General features: G+C 40.2%; 1 protein-coding gene across 2 annotated transcripts in view; it reads right to left on the bottom strand.

Moving 5' to 3' along the window:
• The window catches only part of CCDC125 (coiled-coil domain containing 125), a 37,880-nt gene that overhangs the window by 12,594 nt on the left and 11,897 nt on the right, over positions 1 to 13,389 (bottom strand). For both annotated transcript variants that reach the window (XM_043514946.1, XM_038403078.2), the window contains exons 5-9: positions 12,782 to 12,859; positions 9,132 to 9,217; positions 5,866 to 5,948; positions 3,464 to 3,579; positions 663 to 770 (exon numbers count right to left, since the gene is read on the bottom strand). In XM_043514946.1, the coding sequence (XP_043370881.1) occupies positions 663 to 770; positions 3,464 to 3,579; positions 5,866 to 5,948; positions 9,132 to 9,217; positions 12,782 to 12,859 (471 nt within the window). The remainder of the gene's footprint in view (positions 1 to 662; positions 771 to 3,463; positions 3,580 to 5,865; positions 5,949 to 9,131; positions 9,218 to 12,781; positions 12,860 to 13,389) is intronic.

Here is a 13,389-nt window from a genome sequence, read left to right as displayed (position 1 = left end):
TTTATAATGCCAGCAACTTGGATTTAAAAAAAAATTATGCCTGGACTATAGAAAATTGTATGAGTTGCAGAAGTGATATTCCTGATCTCTAGGGCACTGTTTTCCTCTATCAAAAATTGTCACACTTAATACCTGAAGTTAGTGCTGAAAAACTGATTTGGAGGCAAAAAGATTTCTCTTCCTCTCATGGAGTTCCTCCCTCTCTCTGGGAACTGCTAAATCTTCCCTACCAGTTGTGACTTAAACCTAGTAAAAATGGCTAGTAGAGAAGTTTCCTTGTATAGATATACTGGCAAACCTTCCTAGTATAGATGCAGCTTATACCCGCAAGAGTGCTTTTGCTGGTATAGGTTATACTGGTTTATCTAACAAAATATGCTACACTGGCAAAAGTGCTTTTTTGCCAATATCACCATCTACAATAGGGCTTTTGCCAGTATAGAAATGATGTAAAACAAAATATTACTACACAAGCAAAAGTTTCTAGTGTGTTATTACTACTACTAATTTGTATTACCATAGCATTTGCTAAAGCCTGCAGAGACTTTTGAAAAGCACTATTTTGTTTTTGAAATGTACTAGATCCAAATAGCAGGTATACTCTAAACTTTTTCATGAAAAAGACATCTATGCTGCTCCACATCCAACTTAGGCTACATTACCTCTTGTCTGAGCTGAAGGAGTTGCTTTCGAGTTGCAGCTGACATTTTAGCACAGGAACAGGGCTCTCCTCCAGGAGCATTACAGGTGCAGGCTCCAAGAATCGCCAGCTTCAAATCCAAGAGCATTACATACCAGTTACTCAAACACCTCTATGTGCACACACAAAGTAATTTAAAGAATCTAGTAAAAAATATCTTGAAATCCTAGTGGAATAGGGGTTAGGGAAACCCACATTATCTACACACACATGCTATTTATTTTTAATTAAAATAAACAAGTAATAAAAATTATTCAAACTTTACAACATTCATCATCAACCGCCCCTCCCCTCCTTCACAATATTTTCTCTATTACTAATCATGCCAGTTTGGTATTTGCAATATCTTTGGCAGAGGAGGAGAGGGGAAGTAAACCCTTTTGGAGAGCATCCCCGTAAGAGTTTAATGTGCTTTAACGTCACATATTTAGTTAATTCTTGAGTGTCCTCATGTAGACAAGCCCGGAACAGAAAAAATTTCAAAGTCAGGGACAGATACTAGTGCTATATTATACGCTCTAATTTTATCTGGGACATGTGCATGGATAAATTTTCTTTCTTTTTAGGTACATAAAACTTGGAAAGATGTATTCTGCAAAATTAAGACTATGATTATATTATGGAGGTCACGGAATCTGTAATTTCCAGAGACCTCCGTGACATTGGGGCACTGCAGCAACCCAGCCTCTGCCGCAGCAGGGGACCTTCCCGCAGCAGCTCTGCCATGATGGGCAGTGGGGGGGATCCCTGCAACTGATCAGTCACCGCCACTGGCAGGGTCGCCCAAGCTGCCTAGCCACCAGTGCTGCTGGTGTGGGACCTGGAGCTCTCTAGCCACAGCAGGCAGTGGGGGGACCCTGCAGCTCTCCAGCCGCTGTGGGCAGTGGTGGATCCCCCCCAGCTCCCAGCCCCACAGGCAGCAGGGGATTCCCTCACCAGCTCCCAGTCCTGCGGGCAGCGGGGGCCCCCAGAGCATCCCAGCCACTACCAGTGACGGAGGGACCCTGGCAGCTGCTCAGCCACCGCTACCGGTGGGGCCCCCCTCAGCTCTGAGCCCAGCAGGGTGGAGGAGATTTCCCCCCCCAGCTCCCTGCCACTTCGCATGAGTGGGGGGCCGCAGCTCCTAGCCGCTGCATGCAGTGGGGCAGGGTGCTTGATCCTCCTCCCTCCCCATTTTGTCAGTCATGCTTTTAGTAAAAGTCAGGGACGGGTCACAATTCCGTGAATTTTTGTTTATTGCCCATGACCTGTTGTGATGGGGTGGACTAGGCCCATAGCCCTCTGCTGGAGACCTCAGGGTCCTGCCACACTCGTCCCAGGTAAGGAGCAGTGGAGAGATCCTTCAAGCAAGCTAGAGTGGCTACAGGGGAAGCAGCCAATCAGGGCCCTGGAGAGCCCTATGAAAAGGAGCTAGAGCGCCTGAGCCGCAGACAGTTCCTAGAGCTGGATGAGCATGAATGGGGTGGCTGGCTGGTTGGCTGAGGGAACTGCAGCACAATGGACAGCCCAATGCTAGTAGGGACCAGGGGAGCAAGGAAGAACTCCTGGCTGGCTACTGGGCCTGAGCTTAGAAGAGCCCTGAGTTAAGGGTAAGGCAGCAATGAAGGCTGGAGTCTGGAGCAGTGGGTGGGTCTGGGTCCCCGCTTCCCCATAGGCCACTGGGGAAGGGCCTACAATTGGACATCAGTACACCCCCAGAAAGGGACTGAACTGTCAGAAGGCCCAGCTGAAGACTGGGGCCAAAACAGACTAAAAGAGCAAAACCATTGCCTCCAGGGAAGAAATGTCAAGCTATTCCCTGAATAAATGGGTAGACAAGGTATTACTAACCTCATCAGCCTATGAATAAGTAGCTGTCAGATATTTAACAAATGTGGACATACCCACACATATTGTATATTATGAGATTATTAAAAGGCTTAGATGCAGATTTTAAAAATGCTTAAGTGATTTAGGGGCACAAATCCCAATGACTTTCAATGGCAGTTGTGCTTCTAAATCCCTTAGCTTTTGAAAATGTTCTTCCTAGTTGTAATTGAATACCCAAGTAATAAAGAGACCATTACATTGTCATCTTGCTAGAATGAACATTTCCAGGAATGTGGATTCAACCTGTCATGTCATACTATTTTTCCTTGTCAATAGGATTCTCCCCCTGGAAAGTTAAGGAAGTCTTGGATATATTCCAGCCTACTCTCTGGAAATCTCAGACCTTGAATCACGTACACTGGATTCTTAGTTGTTCACCATCATTTTTGCCACATTTGCAGCATGACAGACAGGATAGTGGAATATCTTCCACTGACCAGGAGCCTGCTAGAAGCATGGCTTCTACCATTCAGCATAAGGACGGTCAGAAGAGTTGTCAGTATGTTTATACTGCTCCCTGAAGACCTCAAAAGAGGTCTCCTCTCATAAGAGAAGTGCAGAGTTTGAAGAGATAGTGTTAAACCTGTTGACATTAGTAGGATATCCTGATGATTCCTCAGTCCGCTCTTCCTTTCCACAACGGTAGCAAAGCAGATAATTGCCCAGCAGGCTCAGACCATTTATTGCAAGCACTCCATTAATAACAGGAGGCATATTTCTTATTTGCTATAAAAGTCATACTGTATTCTGATGCATTATAAAAATGAATTTTTGAAAGGACATGTTTCGTGAAACTTCATTAACTGGTCAAACAAAACGTTTAACAAACAAACACACACATATCTTCCAACCAACCATACTTACTGAAATAAAGAAAACAAAATTCTCACTTACTTCAAGACCTGTAATTTCTGTAAAGCCACTTTTATTAATGGACATATTTTCCTGAATAATTTTCTGTTGTTTTACATCAAGCATTGCAAGAAATTCCAAGCGCTGTTGATTCAAAACTATGAAATTCAACATTGAAAATAATTAGTTTTTCATGCTTCTAATTTCTGAATATCTTACCAAGAAATCATCACAGAGTGATAGCTCTCCTACAGTTAAGGTTAAAATCAGCTTTCTGTTCAAAGCTTGGCTCTGCTGAGTGCTCTAAAATCTAAACTATTAGCTGTATTGCTTTGTAATGTGGTGTGCTGGACATGGGTTTCCATTCGTGATCCAAATTTGGGGCCATTTGACCAAAGCATACCAAGATACAGCCCCTGAAAAAACCCAGCTTCTCTTAAAGTTGAGAGTTTCTGGCAATTTTTTTTTTCTTTCTTACAGATAGAAATCAAAACATGGCTCAGTTCATTGCATCAGGGTCTCAAACATTCAAGGGTTGCCCCAACAAAGTGCCTGGTATCCAGCAGCCCTTTGGGCAAAATCAAATTAAAACATTATTTGAAAAAGATTTTGCTTCTCCAGTTTGGCTCTTTGCAAGCCTCATGTGCTTATTCTCATTTCCAATAGATTATACTAAGAATGCATGGACAGAGGAGATAAGAGGACTGTTACCTTCATATAAACTTGATAGCTCAAGGAGATAAGTCCTTTGAATCTGACTCATCCAGCCAGTGTCTGTTCTAGTCAGACCATGGGTGAAAAGGCTCGATGGCATATTGCTAAAATGTCTGTCTGTCAGTGGGTTTACTTTGGGATAATGTATTTTTGAACTTAAAAAACAAGTAGACATGTGAATGTTTGCTGAGAGGTGAAAGGGGTTTGCTGTAGGGCTGTAAATAGCAGTTAACTCATTAACTCAAAAAAATTAATCATGATTAAAAATATTAATCATGATTAATCGCAGTTTTAATCGCACTGTTAAACAACAGAATACCAATTGAAATTTATTAAATATTTCAGATTTCTACATTTTCATATATATTGTATTCTGTGTTGCTACTGATCATGATAGAACAAACATGATTATTTTTTTAAAATTACCTCACTGTAAGCTCATTCAGAGTGCCTTACTTCATTATTTTAATGCAAAGAGTGGCAACTAAAACAACTACCAGTGTGGAAGAAAAGATTTTAACAGTCAAATCATACATCTAACATGAATTTTGATTCTACATTCAACCTATCATTCCCTCCTGTCTTCCCCATCCCAGAGAAAATACCCCAAATCTGCAAGGCCAGTAGGACTGAGAAGAAAAAGTCAAAGACAACAAAGATGGGGCTCTGTTGCTAAAGGTGAATATCCTATGATCCATCACAAATATGTCAGTGACGCTCCAACACGTTGCTAAAGAACAGTACTCAAGTTATGGCAAAGAGTCACATTTTAAAAGGATATCATGAGTGTGTGTGTGTGTGTCTCTCTCTCGCACGCACTCACACACACCACACACACATCCCACTCCTTATATCAGTACATCAGAAGTCACAGTTATGAAGGTAAGTTGAAATGAATGAAAAATTAAGCGATATCTGGCTTAAGATGGTATCTCCAAACATCAGCTGCTGAAGAAGATTTCCAGATCCAAAGTTAAACAAAGCAAATCAGATGAACATGAAGGCACCACTGAATATGAATGTGTTGGCTCTTAAAGTAAAATAAACCTCTTTTGTGACGCTACAGGAGCAATCTTTACCACCATGGCTGGCATACACCCCCATTTCCTGGGACCCGGAGCTTTCATCATCCTGATCCTGAGGGATGTCCTGACCAGACAAGGCCAAAGAGAGGGACCTGGATAACATCACCACCCCTATGAGCTCAAGCTGAATCCCAAACACCATCTGGGATGAAATGGGATCAGACTTACATTAGCTCTAGCCCACCTCAACTTCTTCTCTTTTCCCCAAAAGGAAAGTTATTACCATATTTAATACCATCTAAAAGTTTGTCCAACAAGATGATTTTCCTTCTAAAAGGATGTTTAATAATATGTTTGCCATGGTACTAAGCAGGCTGCGATTTCTGTATAACAAACCCCAAACCTTGTTTAACATAGTGTTTGTCCAACATTAAACAATGTTAACACCTTTGGCCCATATATTCCAAATAAATTAATACAACAAACCCCTTATGCTTAACAATCTGTTCCAATTTGAATTTAGACACTTGTTACATTCCCAAGACCTGAAGAACTCTGTGAAGCTGTCCATTCCATCCACAGAAGTTGGTCCAATAAAATCGGTGCCACAAGTACTCCTTTTCTTTTTTCACCTATCTTGTGTCTCTCATTAAAAACAGTACGTTTTAAAAGGGTAACGTATTGACCTATGCAGTGTTTGCTTACTTGCATTTTCAGATTTAAGAGTTCTGACTTCATCTGTTCTGAGTTTCAATGTTTCCTTAAGGGCTGCATTTTCACAATATATCCTGCAGAAGTTGGAAACAAACACAGACTGTTTTAGCTTTGAAATAGTTATTTTAAAAAGGACTCAAGTTAAAATCAGTTGTGTCTTAAAATGTTTTCCTTAGCTTTGTTTTATATATATCAATTAGAATTACTGAAATATTAGAGAAAAATCCCCCTGCCCTATTTTTTTCAATTTGCTTACTCTGTGCCTCTGACAAGACTGTGGGCTGGTCTTCACTACCAGAGAGTCAGGGATCGATTTAGTGGGCCTAGTGAAGACCCGCTAAATCGATGGCAAAGCGCCCTCCAGTTGACCCCGGTACTCCAGCTTTCCGAGAAGAGTAAGGGAAGTTGATTGGAGAGTGTCTCCCGTCAATGCAGCACAATGAAGACATCGGGGTAAGTCGACCTAAGCTACATCGACTCCAGCTATGTTATTCACTTAGGTCGACTTACCCCCATAGTGAAGAGAAGCCCTGAGTGTGTAATCAGTTTCCTATTTTGTTTGTGAAGATTTCCCACAGCAATGGAAAGAGAAAAAATATGTACAAGAAATGGAAGATACTGTATCATAAAATTACAAAAACTGGCAGAGGGTTGGTGCAAATAGCAAAATATAGAACCTGAAACTACTTTTAACTCTTTAAAAAAAACAACAGCTAGATATTAAGCTGATAATGTCCCTTCTACAGTCAATGATTCTTTGTGGGAGATTCTGCTAATAATATTTAGTATACTGCCCATTATATAACAAACACAAAAAGAAACAAAAGGGCATATTCAAAGCCTTGCAAATAAGAAACATTTTGAAAATCTCAAACAAGTAAAATGGAACACTGTAAAACACCTGAACTTGAGAGAAAATGGAAGATACTATATTGACACTGGGAACAGTCATTAAAAAGATATGTAAAAAATACATAATTATGGTACTTTGAAATATCTGTTAGACAATCCATAACGTCCATGAAAGGTTAAAATACAGTGATTTTATTGGGCACATTTGTCTGTTACGATATGGCTTTGTCCTTAGCAAACAGTGCAAACTTCCTGTTTCCTTAAGTACGGTTCTAAAACACATCTGTTCTTTTAATTCTGGAGTACATCAAAATGTAATGCACTTCATTTTGCATTTAAATTTTTCCTGTTCCTGGAAGAGAAAGGGACACAAGCCTTGTTTCCATACAATTTGTTCTGATATTGTATTAATAAGACTTTTCCTGGCACATCTCCGGAGTTTTTATTAAAATACATTTATTTACATCTCATGGTTTTTTTTTTAAACAGTTAACGGGTGGACTGAAATCTCTTTCTTTAAATATACATCTTAAAGGCAAAATACCCACACTTCTCATCTTGTTGCCTCAGAGATCCGAAAACCTTTTGAAAAATTGATTGAATTCGTGAATTATTGCAGTTTTCTAAAACTATTTCTCAATTTCAGTTTCCGATCAAACTTTATTCTGGCCTACTCAGCAACTCTTGCTAGCCAGCACACAAGTTCCTCTTATATGCAATTCTAAGCATTAACAGAGTACCGATATACCATTTTTTCCCCGGCCCTCTTTTTGTGTGATTCCACAGCATGTGAGATCAGCTGAGGTGCTCACATTCATGCACTCATGATTTAAATCAGTGGTCTCAAACACGTGGCTATTTTCTCAAACATGAGTTATTTTCTGCAGCCCATCAAGCTCCCCGCATGCCCCCCCACAGTTATTTCCTGCGGCCGCCGAGCTCCCCTCCCTTGCCGCTCCCCCAGCGCACCGCCTCCCCGCTCCTCTACTTACCTCCAGGCGCTTCCCGCCGCCAAAGAGCTGTTTGGCAACACTTAGCAGTTTCCAGGAGGGAAGTAGGAGGAGCAGGGAGCCACACACTCAGGGGAGGAGGCAGGGCAGGGGCGGGTATTTGGGGACGGGGTTGGAATAGGGGCAGGGAGGAGGCGGAGTTGGGGTGGGGTCTTTGGGGAAGGAGTTGGGGTGGGGTCTTTGGGGAAGGGGTGGGAAGAGACAGGGCAGGGGCAGGACCGGGGGCGGTGTCAGTGATGTGGCCCTCCGGGTAATTTGAGTTTGAGATCCCTGATTTAAATGGAAAGGGTCTGATAGCAAGCCCTTATATGAGAAGCCCTTAATTCTGGAACTTCCTTCCTCATTAGGAATCATAGAATATCAGAGTTGGAAGGGACCTCAGGAGATCATCTAGTCCAACTCCCTGCTCAAAGCAGGCACAATCCCCAATTTTTTTTTTTTGCCCCAGTTCTCTAAATGGTCCCCTCAAGGATTGAACTCACAACGCTGGGTTTAGCAGGCCATTGCTCAAACCACTAGCTGGACAAAGGCAGAGTATGACCATCAGGACATGCCAAAAAGGCCTGCCTATCTGTTATACTCAAGCTTTCAAGAAGAGAGGATGAATTAGGAGGGTGTAGGTGTTTTTAAGGAGTATTTGTTGATAATCCTGATAATTTGCAAAACATAACAAACAAATACATAATAATCAAATAATTTACATGTACTTATTCCTTTGTTCTAGGTGTGTTTTTAAAAAATCTAAAATCTTCACTGGAATAATTGAAATTCTGCTGTTTGGACTTCAGAGAAGTTACTCATGTCTTTAAATACTCAAAAGAAAAAGTCTGGTGGAAGACTGCTTCTTAGTGCTCTCAATGTCTGTTACTGTGTTACTAATTCAGTGTTTTTGGTTTGTCCTACATACCCAACAAGTAACAGCTGCTGTCAGTCAAAAAGCAATTTTTATTTAAATGTGGAGCAAGTGGTAGTATCACATTCCACTTGAGCACACTCTTACTCATGGTTATAGTGTAAAAAATAAAAACATCATTAACCATTGTTTGACACTACTATATGCATGCATGTTTTCTACACCTCATTAAATAAAATGTTAACTTATAAATAGTTTTGTACCAGTTGGTTAACATAAGGAAAGACATTGAATTGAAAGCTCAAATCTTCAAACAAGAGTAAAGAATTGCAAGTTAACAACTATAGTGCTCAATACTTAAAAACTGACATGTCTAGCATACTGATGAATGTTAAATACTTTCTGAGATCCACAAGGAAATTAACATGAAGAACCAGAAAATCTGGTATGTTGGGGCATACAGATGACATTAGAAAAACTTCAGGCAAGAGTCAACAAGATATTTAAAAATCAAAAGAGATTCCATAATTGGATCCAAATACCTTTCACATTTTTCTGTCCATGTCTCTTCTATGTTTTTAAATCTTTCCTGATCAAATTCAATTTCCCATTGCAAAGCATTTATTTCCTAAGAAGAAAAAACAGCAACAGTTAATTACAGGAATGCGTCTAAAAGCACCACAATATTTAGTTTAAAAAAAAAAATTGTCCATATTTCCAGACTTTGTATCCAAGGAAACTCTTGGTTCTGCTTTCCCTAATGTCAGAGCTCAGTTTCACTCTGTTACTGCGTCAACTAACAGTTCTCTTTAAATTTAAGCTGTTTTTAAAAAATATTTAATTGGCAATTTTACATGACTAGTTGAAACTAACTATACAGGAGATTTAAAAATAAACACACCTAGATTAATAGCGTGGAAAGCATTTGTAGGCAGCTTCCAGATTTTGTTACAAAGTGCTGGAATATTTATCAGGATTTACAATATGGTATTAGCTTGTCCTTTTCTCTGAACATAGTCGGAGGGCAATGTGACAGACTACAGGATTGTCTGTACACCGAGTTGCATTGGTTTAAGGTGTGATTTTAAATGGATTTAGTTAAACTGGTGCAAGTCTGGTTTAAACCAGGTTTATTTTGGTTTAGTTTAAGATTATTAGGAACAGATTTAAAATAAACTGAAATAAGGGCTTGGCTACACTTGCAAGTTAGAGCGCATTACATCAGCATCAGGCGCCCTAACTCCTGAGGTGTTCACACTGGCAAGGCACGTAGAGTGCTTGGACTCTGCACCTGGAGCACTCCTGATAATCAACCTCCACAAGAAGCATAAAGCTTGCTGCGCCCCGGCTGAAACACCTGGGTGTTAGTGTTGACGATGTGTTGCATTACTGCGCTGTGATTGGCCTCCGGAAACGTCCCATAATCCCCTGAAGTCAAGAGGCCACTCTTGTCATTGTTTTAAAAACTCAGCTGGAGGCATGCAGATATCCCCTTTCAAAGCTCCTTTTCTGACAGCCAGCATGCATATCTGCTCTGGGACAAAGCAAACCATTACTGTGGAATGCTGTATGTGAGTGTGAGAGAGAGAGAGAGAGAGAGGCGGGGGGGGGAGGAGAGAGTCTGCAGCTGTCTGAACTTACAAGACAGCATGTTGACACACTCTCTGCCCTCCAAAACACACTGTCTCTCCCCCCACATACACACAACATACTCCTTGTCACACTCCACTCTCCTCCCATTTGTAAAGCACTCTGCAGTTACTTGCACACTGGGATAGCTACCACAATGCACTGCTCCTTATGGCGTTGCAAGAGCTGCTAATGTGGCCACGCCAGTGCGCTTCCAGCTGACAGTGTAAACACACGGCAGCGTTCTCCCTGCTGCCGTCTCCAAAGGCTGGTTTAACTCCCAGCGCTCTACATCTGCAAGTGTAGCCAAGCCCTAAGACACTCTTTCACTGGAATAAGAGAGTTCACACCAGTGAACAGTTTAACTGAATAGGTGCAAGTTTGTGTGAAGACAAGTGCTCACAGAAAGGGACATCCCGGCTCCAGTAACGTTACTGGGACTTTTGCCGCTGACTTCAATGGGACCAGGATTTCACCCGGAGTTTTTAAGATGGAATCCTTTGAAGAGCTTAAAAGGAGATTATAAATTGCTGGGGCTTCTGAAGTCCATGTGTCACAAGTCCCTATTACCTTTTTAGGTTAAGACATTCTGTATGGTTATTTTCCTTGGGTGATGCCTACTAATTGGGCGGTTGGGGGAGAACAAAACAAAACCCAACAGATTCCTTTTCAGACACGAGGTTAAGCTAACTTACAGTTTGGGCTGTCCAAAAATGCATGGATATTATGCCATGGTTTCTTTAAGTACCTCTTTCCCTTCACAGTAAGTGTTCTTTTCAATACTCATGCATCTAAGATGGGTCTTTTTGATATTAGACAGTTTCTCCTACGGGAGTTTCCCATAGTAACAGTAAGCTGCTATCTGTACAAAGAATATCAAGTTGAAATTATTTATATAAAGAATATCACTATGTGTAGAAATCAGACCCAAGTCTGGATGTAGCAGATAAAATTACTATTTGACAGATGGCACACTGTTAGATACATACTGAAAAATTCCCACTCTGCTTTAATGGTTTTACTGTGAAATTTTGTCACCGCTTCTCTGCAGTGGTGATAGTTAGCAACAATCCTCCACTGAGGACAGAAGAGGTGTGTTTTACCTAAATACATTAGGCTGCAATCAAGTGAATAATGGTAAAGTTCTCCAGTATCAAAGTGACACTATCTCATGGTAACACTGCAGTAAGGTACCTTATTCTACACTCACCTTTTTGAAGGAAAATTCTTCAAACCATCAGCGTAATGGAGAAATTGATGGTGTTAGTTGCTTTTGAGTAATAATTCCACATTGGGAGAGAGATCAAGTGATTATCCTCCTTCTAACATGCTATCATTCCAACTAATCCTTTTGCCTCACTACACAACAGTATATAGTAGATGAAGAGGAGGAGCAGGTTTTCTACGTATTAGAAGTGGCACTACTAACAGCTTTAGACCCAAATACAATTGAGTCATAGAACTGGTTATAACATGTTTTTCTCCTAACCAAACTACAATTATAGTGGACAAGGAAATTTCACTGTATCCAATAACTGTACTAAAGCATTAGGTATTTCCAACGTTCTGCCTATACTATATTGTAAGTGTTGTAGCCAGGTGCTGCAACTTAGTTTTATTTGCAGTGTGGACAAGTCTTCAGGATGGATTCCATGTGTTGAGGCAGTTAGGCCAGACATTTTCCACATGCATTCATGTAATGTCTTATTCAGAAGGAAAAGCTGCCTCTTTGTGGCATATTACAGTATAAATTCACTGTGAATGAATACTGTTCACTTATGCATACTTCATTGCCAGATAAAAGGGGGAATTCTGTGTCCATATTTGAATGTAATATTTTGTACTTGTCTAAATCCCACTTGTAAATCTGTAAAATGCCCACATATTGAACACCTTAAAGGCTCAATACCAAGCATAACATTGCAGTAACATTCCTTAGAAAGTCAGACAGCTGACAGTCTAACGTTTGATTAGAGATACAAGTTCAAGTCTTAAAAAATGAGTTAAAATAGTTTCAATCACTATACTTGCCCTCAACTCTCTCCACCAGTTTCTAATGGATCTGCATTTATATTCCTATTCTCAGAATGTCTCTCCCCCATCTTGATCCCCTGTGTGTGAAAAAGCCACCCACCTAGTCATAAAAAATGAGAGAGAAAATGACTAAAATTGGAGAGTTGGACACTTAACTCTCTTAAGTTCCTTTGAAAATCCCAGCCTATCAACAAAGTGCTGTCAAATTCACAAAGTGAACAAGTTGAAAAACATTATTTTTTCTGTCTTTTCAATATAGTAATATTAAGAATTATTTGTAAATAAAGGTACAAATGTTCAGACATAAATGTGATAAGTTAACATTGTCTCCTTAAAGCTAAGTGGGATCAGACTTCTGTCAGCAAAACTTAAAACAAAGTCAAATATGTATTATATTCAAAAATAGAGGGACCACCTTTGTCACTTCAGAATAAATCCTAAATTACTGGTTTAGCCTCACAAATTACAAGGAATAAAGCCACTCTGATATTAGCATGATTTTGCGGAGATAAGAAGTCTGCACCCTTACCTTTTCTAAAGCTCTCTTTTGTTCCTCAGTTTTTTGAAGCATTGCTTTTGTATGACTAGTGGCTTTATTAAACACTGTCTGTGAAAAAGATGAACAACAACAAGATCATACAGACAAATCTAACAGTATTATATAACTAAATTAATGTATCATTTTACATCATGTGGAAACTGCCATTCTAGACTTACAGGTGGTATAAAGGATAATAAGATCTAGCAGCTATTGGAAGAAGGAAGGGCAGGGGAAGCAAAATAGAAATTAGAATAATATGATTTTAAGGTTTGATATTTCACAACCTGTAAAGGTTAGAACTAACCAGCATATGCTTTTGGAAAGCTGGGATATCAAACCCTGTTTTTTAAAAACCAAACTTTAAATCTGTCATTAGTCCCTCAGCTTAGCTGTTCTTTTTGGCACGAGTTAAGGACAGAATATAGAAAATGCAGAACCTCAGACTGGTTTTCAGTTCCCAGAACACATGTGCATAGAGACTCATGGGGAGATTAGGTATTTAACTCCCAAAATTAACCTGCTCACTGGTGACAAATGTCGGCACCTGTGAATCAAAAGGAGCTCTTCTTGACCATAGGTTTTATAGATTCCAAAAG

The sequence above is a fragment of the Dermochelys coriacea genome, chromosome 5, assembly GCF_009764565.3.
Source record: "Dermochelys coriacea isolate rDerCor1 chromosome 5, rDerCor1.pri.v4, whole genome shotgun sequence".
In the NCBI taxonomy this organism is placed as follows: domain Eukaryota; kingdom Metazoa; phylum Chordata; order Testudines; family Dermochelyidae; genus Dermochelys; species Dermochelys coriacea.
This window is presented reverse-complemented; position numbering and strand designations above follow the sequence as displayed.